The sequence below is a fragment of the Aulonocara stuartgranti genome (genome assembly GCF_965226115.1).
Source record: "Aulonocara stuartgranti genome assembly, chromosome: 19".
NCBI classification, from domain to species: Eukaryota; Metazoa; Chordata; class Actinopteri; order Cichliformes; family Cichlidae; genus Aulonocara; species Aulonocara stuartgranti.
Window position 1 is genome coordinate 14,399,070 of NC_138955.1, and position 20,914 is coordinate 14,419,983.

General features: G+C 41.2%; 1 protein-coding gene and 1 long non-coding RNA gene across 2 annotated transcripts in view; one reads left to right on the forward strand and one right to left on the reverse strand.

The window, feature by feature from the left end:
• LOC309696071 overlaps positions 1 to 20,914 on the forward strand; it is an 81,175-nt gene that overhangs the window by 6,081 nt on the left and 54,180 nt on the right. Inside the window, exon 4 of the long non-coding RNA XR_014273315.1 lies at positions 17,612 to 17,640. This is a non-coding gene — a long non-coding RNA (uncharacterized lncRNA). The remainder of the gene's footprint in view (positions 1 to 17,611; positions 17,641 to 20,914) is intronic.
• Positions 17,010 to 20,914, reverse strand: part of LOC309696208 (uncharacterized protein) — a 36,612-nt gene continuing 32,707 nt past the window's right edge. Inside the window, exons 119-126 of the mRNA XM_082517367.1 lie at positions 20,693 to 20,892; positions 20,482 to 20,594; positions 20,223 to 20,329; positions 19,847 to 20,014; positions 19,431 to 19,630; positions 19,220 to 19,332; positions 18,967 to 19,073; positions 17,010 to 18,858 (exon numbers count right to left, since the gene is read on the reverse strand). Coding sequence (XP_082373493.1) covers positions 18,682 to 18,858; positions 18,967 to 19,073; positions 19,220 to 19,332; positions 19,431 to 19,630; positions 19,847 to 20,014; positions 20,223 to 20,329; positions 20,482 to 20,594; positions 20,693 to 20,892 — 1,185 coding nt within the window. The 3' untranslated portion in view covers positions 17,010 to 18,681. The remainder of the gene's footprint in view (positions 18,859 to 18,966; positions 19,074 to 19,219; positions 19,333 to 19,430; positions 19,631 to 19,846; positions 20,015 to 20,222; positions 20,330 to 20,481; positions 20,595 to 20,692; positions 20,893 to 20,914) is intronic.

The following is a 20,914-nucleotide window of genomic DNA, read 5'->3' on the forward strand; positions in this document are numbered from 1 at the left end:
ATATTGTACATATATTTATTAGTTTCAGATGTAGCCATTCTTGTATTTTGCTTGTTTACATTATTGTATTTTGCACAACTCTGCTGCTTGTGAAGCTCGCACACAAGAATTTCACTCACATGTACTGTACCAATGTACCTGCACATGTGATGTGACAATAAAAGTAATTTGATTTGATTTGTAACGAGTAGGGCTGGGCCATATTATACCGTTCACGGTAATACCGGTATAATGTTAGGCAACGATAGGAAAATGAAATATCGCAATAGAATGGGAGTAAAACGCGCATGCGCAGTGCCTTTGTTTTCATACACACGTGGCCGATTGTTGAGTGAAACAGATGAACCAGAATTGGTTTGTAAAAATGGTGCAACTTCAGTGATGTGGAACTGGTTTGGTGTTTGTCCGTCAGATACACGACAAAGCACATTTTTTTGCAGAACATGCAAGCGGCCGTCGTTATTGTCATATTTGTCGAACTAAGATGCTCTTAAATCTGGGAGTAATCTGGGTCCTAAACTCTGTATGCTTCAGGTCAAACAACACTGCAGCATCACTGAGAGTTAAAAACTGTCTAAATTCTTTCATCTTTAATAAAACGATCAGCATTGCTGCTTTACCAGGTGAAACTATGAAGTTTAACTTCCAGGCATCCATGAAAACAAAAGTTATTACATTTAACGGAGTTAGAAGTTAGCAGGAAGCTAGCGGAAGTTAGCTCGCTAGTTTCGCTAGTTACCTAAGCATGATATTGCATGTTCTGACTGAGAGATTTCTGAAAAAAATCAAACGTACAGCTCTGCTATCACTTCCAACATAAATGAAGACAGGAAACTAAACAGCAGTGACGTTTGTAGGGTTACTGAAGTTGGGCTAGCTGGTATATAATGATGTGCTACGTGATCGCTAGCGACACAGCTATGTTAGCATAACATAAACAGTGAAGCTGGAGGACGAACACTAACACTTTTCCACTTATAAAAGTTAACGTGAAGGTTCCTCATGGTTAGAAACAAATGCAATCGCATGGCAGGATGCTGTAAACGGACCAAACTTCAGTCAGGAGAACAACTGAGATAATCCATCCACAATACGAGGTTAGTTATTAATATACTGCAACAACATGGGAATAGAGCAGCTGCCAGAGAATTCAACATTAATGAATCAATGGTACAGAAGTGGAGAAAGCAAGAAGAATGAGTTTAATAAAGTTTGATTTATCTGACTGCTTTGTTTCGCTTAATGTGCCTTATAATCCTGTGCACCTTATGGTCCGAAAAATGCGTACTGCACACTGCAGTTTAATGTTGCAAAGCACCTCTTTTTAACTTCAGTGGATATTATACATGGTTATGCTCAGGATATGTCAGCCCATTTCTACTGGAAATGCCTTTTGGTTAAACTTTCAGCAAGGAATTTGCATTGGCACTGTTACATTTTGATAAAGCTTTAATGTACATAAAAACCAGCTTCTTGTTTAAGTGAAAATAAATGGAAGGTTGTATTTTGCGCTAGTAATGTTGTGGAGTTGTATTTTGTCTCGCATCAATTATATCGTCAGTTATATCGTTATCGCAAATTTGCAAATATATATCGTGATAAATATTTTTGGCCATATCGCCCTGCTCTAGTAACGAGTAACGCGTTCCCGGTTTTGGCATAATAACTAGTTACCGTGCTCGTTACCACAATAATAACGTAGTTACTGTAACGCGTTACTTAATAACACGTTAGTCCCAACACTGCCTGTGAACAACATCGGCGTTTGCTGTGGCTCATGAGAACATTTGCTGTGGCGCATGAGAATATCACCCTGTAAACTCCTGACATTTTTAAACTTTTTGTTGTTCAACAGCATCAAGACAGACAGAGTGTGTTTTGAGATAACCTCACAAGTGTCACAGATGACACATTTGGTGTTTATTTGCTGGTTTGTTGGTAGCAGCTCCTGAAACGCAAGTCTGCCACACATAGGGTTGCCAACTCCCTGAAAAATAAATAAGGGACACCTCGTGGCCAGGGCCGGGCGACCCAGTTGTCTTCACCCTTCCCAGTGTGGTGAATTTTCTAGCTCTTTTTTTGTGTGTGAAATTATTTTTTTAACCCTTTGACTTGAATTTGATTTAAGTAGATGTGTATTCTTTGTGATATGAACACATGTGAAACAAATGATCATTTAGCCATTTATTTTTAGCTCAAAATGACAACATTAACACAATAAAACAGGTCTCCTTCTTAAACAGAAGCCTGTCATGCTTAACTTTTGAGAATATAAGTAAATCTTTCTTTAAAAGAACTCTGTCCTGCTTAACTTAAAATAATAGAAAACAATAGAAAGAAAAACATTCTTGTAACAGTGCACATTTAGTGCATTTAGTACAATTGGCTTCAGTTGAGGTATTATTTCAGCTTTTCTAATGCTAATCAGCTGCTCCTGTTTGTAAACCCGCTTGTTCCCATGATTACGCATCATAACTCATCATCATTATTCATCTATGTATTACTTTTATGTATTAGTCATCAATTTGTTGTAATCATCTATCCTTGCAGTTGTTTATTACACAAAATAAGTTATATTATCACACTTCTGGCCACATAGCGCTGATATTCACTGCACATGCCCATATTAACTTTTTCCAGCCAGGTGTTTTCCTTTTCCCATTCTTCCCTTTCTCTGAGGGGAACAAACATTGCTGCTCTAATGCTGGGCTCACACTGTGCGGTTTTAGGCCCATTTTTAGCCGATTTTTGAGTGATCGGACCGATTTTGGCCTTCATCGTGCATCGTGTAGTATACGTGGGGTAACGAGAAGTGATTAACACCTCACGACCAGCTCCCGATCATCAATCGCTCGTGAGGGTCTCACCACGGCCGCTCACACTGCTCGCGCGCAAACACGTAAACGTTGGTGTAAAAGATGGAGCAGCACGGCTGTGCAGCGTGTGATCTGGACACAAGCGATGGAGGCACAACTTGTAGAACTTTGGAAAGCTCATCCGAGCCTTTTCGATGTGGCATCACAAAATTATCACGACCACAACAACCGTGAAAATAGTTGGATTTACATTGCTGCTCAGTCACAGCTGCCTGATCAGTGTTTTTCATTAGCAATTTAGCAAAGTTGATGGTGGTGGTGTGTGTGTCTGTGTGAGTGTAAGACGGAGAGAGAGAGCGCGACAGATTTTCTGTTATAACCTTCATTTTATGGAGGCACAGTGTGAGCACTCAGGTCGCATCAGAGCATCGGGCCGTATAGTGTGAGACCTGCATCGTGACCTACCAACTTCTAACCCCTGCGAGTCAATCGTGCAGTTTGAGCAGGAGCTGAATAACGCGACTGAAAAAATCGCACAGTGTCTGCCCAGCTTTAGGTTTACTGTCGTCCGAGACTTGCACCGCAGTGTCGGCGTTTGTTTCCCTGTTGGCCATGCTTCTTGTTGTGGTCATCTGTTGTCTTCCGGTATTTTCTCCGTAAGCGACCTTTCCTCGACCAATGAGATGAGCGGTAATCTGAATTGTCATACTCGAATTGTCATAAGTGTGCTGTTAGCTCATTGGTCACAAAGCAGGAGAGGGGCTGGGAATTATGTTTTCAAACAAAGCGTTAATTCCATTAAAAGTTATAGACTACTTTTGATTCTCACTGTATTACGGGACAAAGTGCGTCCCTTATTAGCTCAATACGGGACGTGTACTTTTGTTTCGAAATACGGGACGATTCCGTATTTTAAGGGACGGTTGGCAACCCTAGCCACACATCTGTTCAACCAAATCCAGTTAATCTGAGACGCCAGATCTGGGCCGATGGTGCAGTCCAGTACTTCAGCTAGAATGAAAAAGACACAAAGCTGGAGTTATTCTGTGTCTTTATGCTGCACAGCTGTTTCTTCTTCTCTCATTCTCTCCCCCTCCCTCCCCTGTTGTTATTTCAATCATGAAACTGATCAATGATCAGCTGATCGCCTTTTCTGTCCCAAATCCCGTCTTTCTTGTTTGTTTATCGCTCACTTTGCGCCAGAAAGAAGAAAGCGGATGTCGCATTAAACAACAGCAGCACAGTCTGATAAGCTGTTGTTAAAATTTGTTTAATATTAATTTTAATTTCTAGTATCAGCTGATGTTTGCTGGAGCCACAGCTGTAAAAGCTGCTGGTCATGATATCGTATGGATATGTGGTGAGAGGGAAACATGAAGATGAAACCAGGAGATGTCCTTACTGAATCATCAGAGCTGAAGAGGTGATGGAGTAATAGGGTTACCTTTTAGGTGACATGAAGGGAAGTTATGAACTGTTTCTGAGAGACAAATAACACCAGGATCCTTTTTTACGCTGATAGCTGGTAACTGTGCAGGGGCGGCTCTAGCAAAGTGTTGCCAGGGGGCCAAGTAGGGCATTAATAGGGAGCGGGGGGCACAAAGAAATTCTCTTCTTCCTTATTCTTATTTAAAATGTCTCACTTTCAACAAATAATTATCTGAATCTTACAACAAATGTTTTCATGTGATGTATAGAAATCCATTATTGTACATAGTAATTTAATTTCCTCAGAAATAAGTACTGTATATGATGCCAGTATTTTCCCACGTTTTCTAGATTCTGTACCAGTACTGTGTAAAATGCCATCAAAAAGTCAGTTTAGTTTTATTCTTTCTCACCTGTCTTTCTGTCTCCTTTCATTTTTAAGGACAATGCATTTTATTTCTATTTTAATTTAAGGGCCCTAGTAGTTGTTTAGCTGTGAAACTGTTATTGTTGAAACTAAAGTCACAGTTAACTGAAATTTCTGTGTTATGATTATTCGCACTCATGTCCAGCTCCTCCCCGAACCTAGAGTGAGGTGTACTTACCCAGGAGTGGGTTACATTTATATGTGTGTGTGTGTGTGTGTGTGTGTGTGTGTATGTATGTATGTATGTATATATATATATATATATGTATATTACGTATATATATTAGGGGTGCAAACGATACACAAAATTCACGGTTCGGTTCGATACTTTGGTGTCACGGTTCGATATTTTTTCGATACAAAAAAAAATGTTCATGCCTTTTTAATTTGTCATTTATTAAATTTTCACGGCACATTCCGCACCACATCTCTCTGCGTTCATCATTTGTTTGAAGCCAGCTCACCTCCTGCAACTACTTTTCCGAGAATATGTGCTTTTTTTGTGGTTCGGACTCCTGACATTTCTTTGGAGGTGGAGGAACATCACAGTAATTGCTTAAAGGAGCTTGCTTCTTCGACATCTTTAAGAGTTCTAAACAAATGTCTGTCCTCCTGAAAATCTTATGTACGCAAACACGTGTTGCAACTTCTTATCTTGTGCGCGTTTTTTATTTTGACAGCGAATGCGCACCTGCAGACCACTTATGTGCAGCCCTGGTTATTTAGCTTGTCATATTGCAGCCACAGAAATTCTTTTGTCCATGAAACCATAAAGCTGCACTTTCTTTTTGCCTTATACTCTGATTTGTCCTAACTTTTCCGTTTTGTGGTAAGCTTTTCTTTGGCTGTCACGTCTTCACCCTGACCTGTCTTATTTGGCTCAGCAGAACTAAAATATATATCCTGCTGTTTTTACACACGCACTCACATAACGCTCAGCGATTCTCTGCGCGATCAACCTCTCACATGTTTAAGCTTGCTGCGGGAGATTTCACTTGTCATGTTTGCATAGTAAGCTAACGATTGATAAGACGATGTCAGAGGAATTGGTGCGCAAATTATCATCACTCACCAATCAGTGCTGTCGCTCTCTATACACAGTTCGCGCGATTGCAAAGTGAAAGCAAAAAACAAGCGCAAATTCAAACGCGATTTCAATATGTCACATATTGACAGTGGCTCACCGATGCCAATGACATAATTACCCAGCTACATTTCCGAAAGAATGCAAAAGCATTGACATATATTTTTCCTTCCTACGATAGGCTGACGGGCAGGGAAGAGATAGATTTTGGTAGCCCAACTGGAAAAATCGCTAGCCCCGGGACATCGGGCTAGCGATTTTGTGAGCCCTGTATCTGATTGAGGAATCACTCATCTTTGGAAAAGAGAGTTTATTACAGAGAAATGTCTCTTTCCAAAATAAAAGCTATACTATACGCTTCTTCTGGGCTATATTCTCAGCAGCATATTAAACATATCAGGTCCCCATAAGGAGAATCATGTGCTAACGGCTGTCTAAATGACTCGGGTAAAGTTTGTAGCATGCGTGCTTGTTGTTTGTCGGCGTAAATGTGCAGTCATATTCGTTGTGTTCCCACTAGTGCTGTCAGCGTAAATCTCGTTGAAATGACGTTAACGCCACAACACGGCAAATCTCCGTTAATGAGATACCGCGGATCACCCCGTGCGTGGGGCTGGACGGCCAACACGTTAACGAGCTAACTGCGCTAACACACTAGCTCCCACCCATGTAATTGAGCATTGCGTGGCACATCCAACATACTGTTTTACTTTAGTCCATGACGCGCTTACCTTCAGGGTCATACGTCATATGAAAACCAAAATAGTTCCAAACGCCGGATCCGAATGAGGGTGGGGGAGGTTCAATTTGCCATGTTGCAAGGAGAGATTAACTTCTGTCTCGCTAGCTTGCCCTGCGCTCAGTGAATCTGCGTTTGACTACTCCGCCTAGGCTGCACTGTCGAGCGCAGATCCACTGAGCGCTCAACACAGAAAGCATCGTCAGAAGGAAAGTTGATAAAATAAATTAAAAATTTTGTATTGTTTGATACATATGCATACTGAACCGAAAGCACTGCATCGAACGGTTCAATATCTATACGAGTATCGTTGCACCCCTAATAAATATATATAAAAAAGAAATAAAAGTCCCTTTACCCTTTTTAACCTTTTGCATAAGCATGCGAGTAGAATTAGTATAATATATTTTTCTGTTACTTGAAGACTTCACGGAGTGAAGTTTGTTGTCTGGCTATACAGCAATGACATTGGAATGTCGTTCGGACTGGAGAAGTGTAGTCGGATGGTAACAAAGAGAGGGAAGGTAGTCAGAACTGAGGGGATTGAACTACCAGAAGGCAACATTGCAGACATAGAGGACAGTTACAAGTACCTGGGGATGGGATGCGAATGGGAACCATGAAGAGGCCGCTAGAAAAGCTGCAACCACCAAGTACCTGCAGAGGGTCAGGCAAGTCCTGAGGAGTCAGCTGAATGGTAAGAACAAGATCCGGGCCATCAACACGTACGCCCTGCCCGTGATCAGGTACCCTGCTGGGGTAATAGGCTGGCCAAAGGAGGAGATAGAAGCCACTGACATAAAGACAAGAAAGCTCCTTACCATGCATGGAGGGTTTCACCCCAAGTCCAGCACCCTGAGGCTGTACGCTAAGCGGAATGAAGAGGGCCGGGGACTGGTGAGTGTCAGCACCACAGTCCAGGATGAGACAACGAACATCCAAGAATACATTGGGAAGATGGCCCCAACTGACGAGTGCTCAGTGAATACCTCAGGCAGCAGAAACCCAAGAAAGAGGAGGGAGACGAGGAACCATCATGGAAGGACAGGCCCCTGCACGGTATGTACCACTGGCAGATAGAGGAGGTGGCTGATATCCAGAAATCCTACCAGTGGCTGGACAAAGCTGGACTGAAAGACAGCACAGAGGCACTAATCATGGCAGCACAAGAACAAGCTCTGAGCACAAGATCCATAGAGGCTGGGGTCTATCACACCAGGCAAGACCCCAGGTGCAGGCTGTGTAAAGATGCCCCAGAGACAATCCAGCACATAACAGCAGGGTGCAAGATGCTAGCAGGCAAGGCATACATGGAACGCCATAACCAAGTGGCCGGCATAGTGTACAGGAACATCTGTGCCGAGTATAACCTGGAAGTCCCGAGGTCAAAATGGGAGATGCCCCCAAGGGTGGTGGACAATGACCGAGCTAAGATCCTGTGGGACTTCCAGATACAGACGGACAAAATGGTGGTGGCTAACCAACCGGACATAGTGGTGGGAGACAAACAGAAGAAGACAGCCGTAGTGATCGATGTAGCGGTTCCGAATGACAGCAATATCAGGAAGAAGGAACACGAGAAGCTGGAGAAATACCAAGGGCTCAGAGAAGAGCTCGAGAGGATGTGGAGGGTGAAGGTAACGGTGGTCCCCGTGGTAATCGGAGCACTAGGTGCGGTGACTCCCAAGCTAGGCGAGTGGCTCCAGCAGATCCCGGGAATAACATCGGAGATCTCTGTCCAGAAGAGCGCAGTCCTGGGAACAGCTAAGATACTGCGCAGGACCCTCAAGCTCCCAGGCCTCTGGTAGAGGACCCGAGCTTGAAGGATAAACCGCCCGCAGGGGCGTGCTGGGTGTTTTTTTTTTTTTTGGTTTTTTTATTTATTTATTTATACACACACCAGTTTGTACCTGCTTACGAACTGGTTTGGTGACTTTGACCAGGGGCCTGGGGGAACCCATGGCATACCTAGGTTTCCGCCTGTACTGACCCTCACGCAAAACAGGTGGAATTAAGACACAGTTCCAAAAGCAAACACAACTGATCAGTGCTGAGAGTGTCCTGTTGCTGAGGTTGGGGTGATCCTGTAATCTCTTGCTGGAACATGCATCACTTGCAATCCACGTTCTATTGACTCTGTGTTTAATAGCTGCTTCCAGGATGATTTCTGCATTAGTCTCCTTTGTGAAGATGATGATGGCCTCAGCAGAAGAGTTTTGAATTTTTTCCAGTAGTTCATTCAGCTCAGTTTTGTCCATGCTATTATTGTTTGTCGTAAAATCAGCGGACAAGATGTGAACAAATTCAATGCAGATCCTCTTGTTGTTGAAGTTGTCTTGAAGGCTATCACTGCCATATTTCCCATACTCATCATCACTTCCCACAATAATCACTGTTTTCCAATGGAATATCTTCACCAGCTCAACAATACCTCTTGTCTGATATTTGTCACTAGGCACGGTTCGCAGAAAAGTGGGAAACTTGAACTTGCTGCAAGATTGACAGAAGGCAGATTAAATTCACAAATCATCTATTTGACACTAATGAGCTGATGAACTCAGCCTGTACTTACTCACTACAGGAGAGAGGTGCAGAAGTGTTAGTCCTTGTTCTGCCCTCCCTGTATGTTGATGCCCAGTTTGGCAGATAGATAAACAGTTCTTCAAAAGGAGAGGCAAAGGCTTCCAGTTCTCATTGCAGGGTTTATTTGTCTCCCTAATGAAGGCACTGTAAATAAGCATATATTTCTCATGCTCCAGTACAGCCAACTTCAGAGCTAATATTTTGTGTGCTGGTATCAACTTGGCCAGACTCCATGAACTTTTCCTATCCACAGGTTTCTGTAAGAGCGTACGTAGGCTGCCATGACAGACCACTACTTCCGTTGTCCGGTTTTATACTTCCGGTGACTCAAAGCGAGACCCAGCGTTCAGTCGTTGCTAACAACAAAATCAGTTACTTTGTGCGGTAATAAGTGGCTTTACCTGTTCGAAGATGAGCTCGGGTTCAACGTGTGCTGTCGTCGGCTGCCACAATAATTCAAGAAAACTGAAAAACGCATTAGAAACATTTTGCCTTGAGCATCAACAACTTAGAAAGGCCTGTCCGTGCCCACCGCCCTACGCACTGCACTCTATGCCGCGGAAGGAGGATCGGAAACTGGCGTGGCTGGCAGCTTTAAGACTCAAACACCCTCCAAAGAGAGTTTATGTTTGCTCCTTTCATTTTATCGATAAAAAGCCCACAGAGCTACACCCCGACCCGGAGCTTTATCTGGGCTATGACCGACCCCCACCGAAGAAAAGAAGAAGGCTCACTCGGACCACTTTGAGTGTGACAGCTTCCAGTAATACGAACAAAAACACAGAATCTGTACCCGGTAAGTGAAAGTGTAAATGTGGTTTGCCACCGTTTCGCATTTTAAACACGCAATTCTTTACTTTTACTAAATAATAGCCTATGGTGAATGGCGTTAGTATCAGCACTAGCTGGTTATTAGCAGCAAAGTCTAAATTTTAACGAAAGTTTATAATAATAATAATAATGCCAAAAGATTAGCTCCAAGGGCTGTAAAAGTCTTAGGTTTGTGTTTATAAAGAACATGTTTTTTCAAGTCGAGAAAACTCAAGTAAAAAAGTTAAAGGCAACCTTTGCAAAAATACCAACAGTTGTGACTTTTTTTAGAATGTAAAATAAAATCTAATCACATTAATTGAATAAAATTGTGACAAATTTTTAGGGGACTTAGGAACATTTTATGTTGACATTTATGATTTTGCATTTGTGTGAAAAAATGTAGAATGAGAAATTTCACTCAAATATAATAAGCTAAGTGACACTTTACAGTTTCTCTTATGCTAACAGTTTGACTGTACATCTGATCATATTTTTGTCTTATTCAGACTCCACAGTGTTACGTTCAGTGGAATTAGACCAGGCCAGCATCTCCACACAACCCCCTGAGCCACATCTGCACTCAGTCCACACACAGTGGGAGGATCCTTCGCAACAAGACCATCAATACTGCAACAGGTCTCGCAGAAAAGATGTGCAGGATAAGATGACTCAGTGTGATGAAGTTGCATATTTCATTCTTCAAAATGATGCAGACGCTTTGCTGTACACTGGGATAGCCTTAGAAACATTTAACACACTTGTGTCGACACTGGAAGGATATGACAACAATGAATTTACCATGCATGTCCGAGATCAAGTCCTCATGACACTTATGAAATTAAAGAGTAACCGTGTAATAGGTGACCTAAGCCGCCAGTTTCATATATCACAAAGCATGGCCAGCAAGATCATCTCACACTGGTTAGACAAGCTGGAGGAAGTTCTCCGACCATTAATTCCATGGCTGCCAAAAGAAACTATTCAAGCAACTATGCCTGAAGCCTTCAAGAAGAACTTTCCAAATAGTACATGCATTATAGACTGCAGTGAGACCCTTTTACAGAAACCCAGAAATCTGGGCTCAAGAGGGGAATCATACAGCCATTATTATTCACACAACACAGTCAAATATTTGGTTGCTGTTGCACCATGTGGACTAATCATGTTTGTGTCTGCGGCATATGGCGGCCGATGTAGTGACAAATTTATCACAATGGACTCTGGAATATTAACATACCTAAAACCTGGTGATGAAGTCATGGCAGATAGAGGTTTTACAATTAAAGACTTACTCTTTGAGAGAAAAGTTAGATTAGTAATACCGCTTTCACAAAAAAACATAGACAGCTAACTGAGGAACAGGTAACATACACACGTCGGATTGCAAATGTAAGAATCCATGTTGAAAGAGCAATCAGACGCTTGAAAGTCTACAAAATACTTTCACAAATTGTTCCTATAAGCATGGCTCCTAAAGTAGACAAGATACTGAGAATATGTGCTGCTCTAGTGAACTTAAGAGAGGATCTCATTCGTGATACACAATAATTGTGTATGTTATGAACAATTGTGGACTCGGGGATATTAAGATGGTTACTCAGGACATAAAGTTGCGTAGTGTAATGTAATTATTTTAAAATTTGATGTACATATATGTAGAGAGTAAATAATTCCAGGTCTCACTTTTTTATCTTGTGTTCTAGATGAAAGGTTATGTGATACAGTGTGTGTGTGTGTGCGTATGTATGTATGTATGTATGTATGTATGTATGTGTATATATAAAACAATTGCAATCAATCAATTGAACAATTATTACTTTTTTATTCAACCACAATGTGATAAATTTCTTAAATGAAAAAAAAATGTTTTTCTCAAATCTACAATAATTAGTTGTGCATTCTTGACATTTTTTTGTGTTGGAAGATTACAGAAATACAGAACTATTCACAACATTTAATGTTGTCAGTTTGTCATTCATTTCCCACCATATGTTACAACTACGTACATTTTAGTTGTATTGAAATATTTAACAGATTTCATATTGAATGTCTCCTTTCATTCACAAGACAGAGACCAAACTCTGCAGACATGTTGGTGTCTGACTGTCCCATTTATAGTTGTAACATGTATTAAAGCTTGCCCATTATCTTCAAGTATCTCTCATTTAACTGAAACCGTCCTGCTGCATACTCCTCTACAAGTCGAGGTAAGAAATATGAGAAGTAAAACCCTCTCAAGCGTTTTACTTGTTCCTTTACAAATGCTTCATCATATTGCACTGTAAATGAAACATGCTCAGTAGGTGTCCAGATCACAAGTGTGGCAGTCTTGAGCCCTGTGCAAAACATTGTAAGTTGCACTTGCATGTAATAGCCTCTGCTGCCAGTTTTCTGCAGCTGCAGTTCTCCATCTACCAGTTTGATATCGCTGCATTTCTGGGTAAGCTGCTCCGTGAGTGAAGGATAAGTCTGCACAGGACATTTTATTTCTAGAAGCACATCTGAGTCAATGACCCCGTCAGGACTCGCAGAGAGCCATGGCTCCTGGATGCTGATAACACTACCCATGTGAAGGATGTTCATACCCTGTTCTTTCAGCTGATGACAAGCTTTAACTTCATTTTCTTTACCATAGTTTGTTTCATAATTCCCACGAAAGGAAGGGTACATGTGCTCAGATAAAAATTTGTCATTTTTTGTGGTGGCACGTACTGGAACTTTTTTAGCAGAGCTTGCTGTAAGTCTGATTTTCCTGCAGTTGTGCCACAAATCAGATGCACTTTGCTCTTTTGTTTCTTCTTGTAATTGTTCTGCTTGCTCTTCAGAAACTTGAATGTATGCCTGGTAGAATGCCCTGCATGGATTACAGCTTAGTTTGTAACTGTGTGCTTGGTGTGGCTGAAAAAATTGCTCATCAACTTTACTGTTGCGGTGAGGACCTGCAGATGGCGAGGCATTGTAACACTTTCCAATTAATGTGTTCTTGAGGAGGAAAAGTGGCTTCACTGGTGCTTTGCTAACACTGTCAATAAAGTCTTGATGTGTAAGGTGATATGGTGTGTTAGGGAGAGATTGTGTCACTGCAGTCCGGGAGTTCACATCGTACTGCTGCTCTGCCCTGTGATGTCTGAAGTTTATCTGGCTTAGACGTTTAGGTTCAAGGTTCTTTGCTGTCCCTGCATTCCACCTGCGCTGCTCGTCTGTACACGCAAGCCCTGTCTTTCCACTGATCGCAGCATTCTGCACCTGTAACAAACATTAATAGTTTTTTCTCACTGTCAATACTCAAGATTTAACATAACGAGGAAGTTTACACTAACAAAAGCAGTACACGGTTGGTGTCCTGCATGTTATAGATATGACCCTGGGTCAATACACCTGAATCATATCCAAAACAGATATAAACACTGGCAAAGTCACCCATATTATCCATTTCATATTAATAGTCAGTTACTTTTTGATGCAGAAATATACATCCACAGTCTAATTTTTTTCAAAGTAGTGTGTGTGTACAAATATACATATATATAAACAAACATGTATTATACTACTCTGTGTCACTTCTTATAACTATAGTTTTTCTTGTCTTGTAAATTTGACCTTAATGTTCAGTCTTTTATTTTTTTTATATTTTATCTTCATGTGATTGTACAGCATACAGCCCACACAAAGTTAACGAGTGGCTTTCACATGTAAACAGTGCTCCACGTAATACTTGGCTAGATGGCAGTAGCGTGACTCCTTAATCACAGCCTTTGACCAGTCCAGTGTTTCTGTTTCAGTGATTTAAACATTGTGATATCCAGATAAGTGATATACCTTCCACAGAATAGCAGCCGCATGGCTACATGATCTCCCTAATCCGGCGATACAGGAACAGCCGACTGTCTCCACTACTCCACTTTCTCTTAGCATTGCCCATGCTAAGTGTTTCGCTTGATTAATACTCTGGCTCGGCTCTACAGCTGCTTTAAGAAAAATAAAGTCGCCTTGTTTGTTGAGCAGTACTTTATCAATTTTGTTGCTGTGCAGGTAATTATACGCCTCGGTGCTCTTGTAATTACGTAATTCCTCGCCATCAACGCCTTCGGAAAATACAAGGTAATTAATAATGTCGATGTAGCTAACATCGGGCCATAGTTTCATGTCATCTACCCACTCCGTGAGAAGTGACGGGTGAGGCACTGTAACTGAACTGTCCTCGCTGCTTTTTAAAACATCTTTACTGTGTATCCACCTTCGATGTGTTGCCATTTACTCCAGGTAAAACAAACTGCAGTGAGAGAAATCTTTATCAACAGTGAAGGTGTAACCCCGCAACTGTCAACAACAGCGCAAGCGGAAGTAAAAAACCGGCTTCCGCTATGAATCGGGGTAATGGCGCGAAATCAGAAATACTGTGGATATTTACTAGAGAAACTTGAGTACACAAACCCGCTTCCTCCCCCTAGTGGGGTGGTGGAGCTACTGCACCCCAGCAGTGGCAGCACAGTCCTATTAGTTTTTAAATGAATGGGGAAAAGTCCACCAATGATGATATTCCCAGGAGAGTATGCACGGAGAAAACTATTCTGTCCTAAAGAGGAGTGAAACACACTCATGACAAATAACCACATTAAAAACATCATGGATACGCACAGGTAGAACATTTACATGTGTCTATCTTCTCTTTTCAGTATGACCAGGTTCCTGTACAGCAGCTATATAAAAAACTTCTACTCGTTTATCATTTGCATCATCAGATTGTTTCTGTAACGCAATCCAAATGAGTTCCTCTTTAATCTTCCAAACACGAAAAGACCAAGATGATTTGAATTTGTCACAGACAATGATGTCTAGGTTTTAGTTTCAACATGTTAAAATAAATTAAAAACATTTTTTCCAAGTTTTTCTAAATGATAATACATAACATATTCAAACAGGAGTAGAAATAGGCATAAATACGGTGGCCCTGAGAGGCCAAACGGACTGCAACTTCAGAAAACACTTGCAAAAAGAAAAATGCTGCAAAAAGAAAAATGTTGCAAAAAGAAAAATACCTGCAAAAAGAAAAATGCTGCTGAAAGAAAAATACCTGCAAAAAGAAAAATGCTTCAAAAAGAAAAATACCTGGAAAAAGAAAAACACCTGCAAAAAGAAAAACGCTGCTCTTGCTCTTGACGAAGGCGGTCGCACTTTTCTCCTCTCCTCCTCTCCCTTAGCTTCCCTGCTTAGCCTCTTATGTCCTTGTCTAGTCTCGTGTTTTTTGTATTACTTTTCCCTGGAACATTCTCTCACAGTCTGTTCTCTAAAACGTAAAAGAGGAATTATGGATTGGATCAACTGGTCTCTGGGCTTGGGTGAGCCTGAGTGCTGAAGATATCTACCTATTTGGAACCATGGTAACAGGGTTCTGACAGATCGGAGCTGGCTTGGCCCTGACTTATCGAAGAATTAAGAAAGCGAAACCGGCTGTTCAAACCCCCACAAGGCTGCCCGCTGGGATTGGAACAATGGGAGAGGCGTGAGTTTCTCAAAATGGGCTCATTGAGTGCAGCACGGATAAGATCTTGGAGAGGCTACAGCTGCTGTGAATACTCAGAATAAGATCTCTGACTGCAGGCTGGATACATCTCGGAAGGGCTAGCTCGGAATAACATCTCTGGGCGCTTGAGAGAGATTGAGAGACCAGTGTTGGACTGTAGAACTGCTTTGAAATTCATATGAGCTGTTCGCACTAAAGTAAAAAGCACCATCACTTCATGCGGATACCCCTTTGGCGCCAGCTGCGGTCTCAAGGCTGGAGCTGAACAACAACACCCTGATAACGACTGTGTTTAGTCTGTTCCTTCCCATTCCATGCAAGGCCACCTGGGTTGGCTGGAAGACTGTTTACTTAGCCTAGCAGGGCGAAGGACACTGTCTCAGCTGAACTCTGGACACGCACACACATACATATACACTGATATGCACACACTCATCCCCCCTCCCTTTCCAAACGCCTTTGACGCTTATTCCCTTCCGATGCTGACGGTGGATCAAGGAGGCCAGCGCACGCAGGCCCGCATGTACTGTCTAATTCGGCGGTCTCTCACCCTTTACCCACCCCTGTTGCTTGTCATGTGTTTCTTTGGTGTATTAACAATTTTTTTTCATGTGCTATGTGCAGAGGTGTTTTTTACTGTTCTCAAACTGATCTCCCTGGTGGAGCTCAGTCTGGGGGGAGTTTTTTTTTTTTCTCCTTATCTTTCCTCATGTGGTGCATTTTCCATTGTTATACCTCTCTGACCTGTCTTCCCCATGTGATGTTTTGTGTAACGTATGTATGGTCGGAGGGTAAGATGGCGCTGCCATTGCGTGCAATAGGTCGGCAGCCTTAACATGAAATTTCCCCTTGTGGGACTAATAAAGGTATATCAAATCAAATCAAATAATCATTCAATAATAATCATTACTCAGTCAAATATTATGAACGCAAAGAACTGGTTTCAAAAACTAAAGGAAGAAACAGCAATTAGTTCTGATCTAATCTGCTTTAAAAAATCCAGAAACGATGGGGAAAAAGAGAAGAAATACTCCACAATAAACTTAGTTTTAAATGGTTGCTGTTAGCATTTGCACGCATTTAATAAAATAAATCATGTGCATTTAAATGAATGGTATATTTATGGTTTTGGAAAGTAAACTTGAACATGACAAGAACAGAAACAAAAAAAGAGTTTAAGTCACCTCTGCAGTCACCACATATAAATACAATAGGACATCATGTTTGCACTGAAGCACCGCAGCAATTTCCTAATGTTGTAAACCTGCTCAACATTTGGCAATAAACCCCATTCTGATTCTGATTCTGATCTTTGGGATTTTGTTGAACAGGAAATTCACATCATGTTGACACATCTGCAAAAGTTACATGATGCTGCCAAGTTCTCTGGGGAATATTTCCTTGGTGAATTTGTGCAATTAAGTATTGAGGCAGTAAGGGAGGATTCAGGCTCACCTGGTCCAGCCCTAACTATATGCTTTAAGAAATAACCATGCTCATCTCTCCAGTGGTGACATAGAGGCCAAGTGTCAGAAATCACCTGCCTGATTCAGTTCCCTTTTTATAAAGGGATATTTTTACCAACTGTATTTGAATAATATGCAAAATGCATTTTATTTGCATTGTAAATATTTTTGCTGTATTGAGGCAGTTCTGAAAGAGGTCCAACCAGTATTAGCAAGCTGTACTCAGAGAGCATATTGTACATTTATTTTATAACATTTATAATGTGCTTAAATGGTTGTAAATGAGAACACTTGGTTTTAGTTGTTTTTTCTGATTTTAAAAAAGCATCTATGTCATTAAGCTGATAAAAGAAAAAAAATGGAATTTTGTCCGAGGCCTTTTTCTTCTTTAGCATTTTGTCCCTTACATGCAAAAAATTGAAAAGTACTTCTGGGTATTTGTTCCACTTTAATCATGCATTTCCATCCAGGAATTAATTTCCATCTAGGGAGTGGTCCAGGGTGACAATGTCTCGATTCACAGGGCACGGTGTTTACAATGTCCATGAATGGTTCATTCACTGAGTTCGGGGACTAGTGCCAAGTTAAGTAACAAGGACACCTGCTATACCTTCTCCCTTTCATGCAAGCTCAGCATGCTGTGACTGAATGACACACGCACATTGCCTTTTTTTATTTTACAGATTGCACATCCTTGATTCCTCTTTTTGACCCCTCTCCTTGCATTTCAGAGCCTCCTGCAGAGATGGAAGCAGAGGAGGTGAGGAAGATATCCTACAAGAGGACTTGAGGAAACAGGCATTTAACAAAATGAGGCATCTTTGCTTTGTAGCTTCATTTCTAAGTGTTGTCAGTTCAATATGACGTTTGGCACAGCTATACCATAAACTGTGTTCTTATAACCCAACAACACCTATAGTTGGCATTTGCTGTTAAAGAAGTAACAGTTCTCCAAACTTAAAGTCACAATGTATGTATAAACATACGGAAAGTGACCACAATTAGAATCATAATCAAAACACCAAATTATTGAATATATTTAATTCAATTCAATTCAATTCAATTTATATAGCACCAAATCAGAACAACAGTCACCTCAAAGTGCTTTATATTGTAAGGTAGGCCCTACAATAATACATACAGAGAAAAACCCAACAATCAAATGACCCCCTACGAGCGAGCACTTTGTTTTTGTTTTGTTTTTGTGTTGGTTTTTTTTTTTTTTTTTTTTTTTGCCTGTCCCGTTTGGTTCTTTTGCCATCAGAATTATTGTCTAAAGGCGAAGAAAGATGCCCAACGGATTTACTTTACCAAATGGACCCTCCCAGCCGTGCTGTAATGGTCTATTTGATTCACCTTTTATTGTTTATTTTATTTTTTATTTTCACTTGCTAGATAAGGGACAGACTTGAATGATGAAAAGAGAGGGGAGAAAGAAAGAGGGAAAGAAAAACAGCGGAGAAGAGGGACGGGGATAAAGGGCAAAAAACAAAAACCAACAAAATAAGCAGACAAAAAATACATATATCAATCACCTGGATCACCTGTTGAGAATGAAACAAGAAAACAAGCAGAAGAAAATGAGAGCAATAGAATAAACAACATCATGATGATTTATGTGAATATAACAGTAAATGCTATTTATTAAACGTTATTGTGTAAGATCGACAGCGCACAGTGTGCTTTGAGGTAGGAGCCAAAAAGGGTGTCGTTTGTGTCTGTGAGCACCCGTGTGTACACCTGTGAGCATGAACGCGCTTGTCCCAGAAAGAGCTGATGAGAGTCCCAGATGAGGGCTCACTCAGCAGCCGCGCTTTGCAAGAGCCTGGAAGAATTGGTTGAGCTTCTCATAATCACAGGTCTCTGTCAAGCTTCTCAACACCTCCTTTACAAAACATGCGTCATTTAAAGCTCCACTTTTTGGATCTAGGATTAGATCAGCCTTCTGCGATGGTGAAAGAACGTCCAAAACTGCCAGCTATGGATACAAAAAAGTAGAATTCATGAAATGCATGTCTTTTGTATGATTTCCAGAATTTTGCTTTGCTATTCTCAAGAAAGACAGGAAGAGTAATATGAAGATTACCGTAGAGATGTTGAAGTCTTTGAGGTCAGAGTATGATGTATATTGGATCAATGGACCCAGATTTGCTTTAACCCATTGGGCATCACTCTCATTTTGTTGCCTGCAAGCTAAGACATGCAGACAAAAGTTAGGATGTGCTCAATTTAGCAAGGTTTCTGACTGGTAGACATGAAAGAATTTAAGTTTTTTGTCTGAGTGCTTTTCTAGACATTTCACACTGGAAAGCACATAACGCACCCTATGTCTGCCCTACCTGGCTCATTGATGGCATTGTCAGCATTTCTTAGGTAGCCCAGCAGACCATGTGTGATCTCTTGCCGTCTGTACAGTGGCATCTCCTGGATAACTAAAGCCAACCCACTCACACTGCAACAGTTGAAAGAAAACATTCTCATGCTGTTCTTTGTCACTATTGTCATTTTCTGTTACACCAAAATCTTGATTGCTCCAAGAAAGCTACTCACATGACTTGGTAGTTTGTGCAGCTGATTTTTGTGGTTGCGTTTATGAGCATTTCTGGAGTAAAACTGGCAAGGATAGGAATCAGTTTCACATGGAACCAAAGTTCATAGTCGTTTGTCGTGAAAGTGGAGAAATGTGGACTGATGATGATGAAGGTCGTATTCATGACCCGATCTCTCACAACAGGCTGGAAATGTGGGGTCTGTCATATTAAAGTGGAAAAAGACATAAGCAAATGTGAGATTGCATGTTGGAAGTACACTCATACAACATGGTACAAAGGCTGTAACCATTTGTTTTCTAAGATACAATAGCCAACAATGGATGTAGCGGTTGAGACCGATGTGTTATTCTGTATTTACTTCTGGAATCAAATATCCGCATTGTCCTCCTTCACCCTTTTAGGAGGCTAGCCTACCTGTCCATTGGCTGTCAGCTGTGTCAGGAATTCATCCACATTTTTTAGAGCGTTGCCCTGTTCAAGTTGTTCAAACACAAGATCAATAAAATCTGTGTTATTTGAGGCTCCAGAGCTCAGTAGCAGCTGTGCCACCTCAGAGGGATTGAGCGTTGACAACAATCCAGCCTACAACAGGGAATCAACATAATATCAGACAGCAGTAATGACCAATGCTGTGGGTAAAGGATTACAGTTTGCAACCAAAGAAAGTGTGCTCTATGATTTGCTTGTACTTTTTGATATGGCAAAATAAACTCCTGTGTTTGTCTTCTTAAGTCTACAATTTTGTTTTCCTGCTCTTAAGGGAGGACTAGAAGTGCAATGTAGGGCTTACCGTAGAGATGTTGAAGTCTTTGAGGTCAGAGTACGCTGTATATTGGACGAATGGACCCAGATTTGCTTTAACCCATTGGGCATCACTCTCATTTTGTTGCCTGCAAGCTAAGGCATGCAAACAAAAGTTAGGATGTGCTCAATTTAGGAAGGTTTCTGACTGGTAGACATGAAAGAATTTGTGGGCAAGTTTTTTGTCTGAGTGCTTTTCAAGACATTTCACACTGGAAAGCACATAACGCACCCTATGTTTGCCCTACCTGGCTCATTGATGGCATTTTCAGCATTTCTTAGATAGCCCAGCAGACCATGTGTGATCTCTTGCCGTCTGTACAGTGGCATCTCCTGGATAACTAAAGCCAACCCACTCACACTGCAACAGTTGAAAGAAAACGTTCTCATGCTGTTCTTTGTCACTATTGTCATTTTCATTTGCAACAAAATCTTGATTGCTCCAAGAAAGCTACTCACATGACTTGGTAGTTTGTGCAGCTTATTTTTGTGGTTGCGTTTATGAGCATTTCTGGAGTAAAACTGGCAAGGATAGGAATCAGTTTCACATGGAACCAAAGTTCATAGTCGTTTGTCGTGAAAGTGGAGAAATGTGGACTGATGATGATGAAGGTCGTATTCATGACCCGATCTCTCACAACAGGCTGGAAAATTGGCATCTGTGAAATTGAGGTGGAAAAG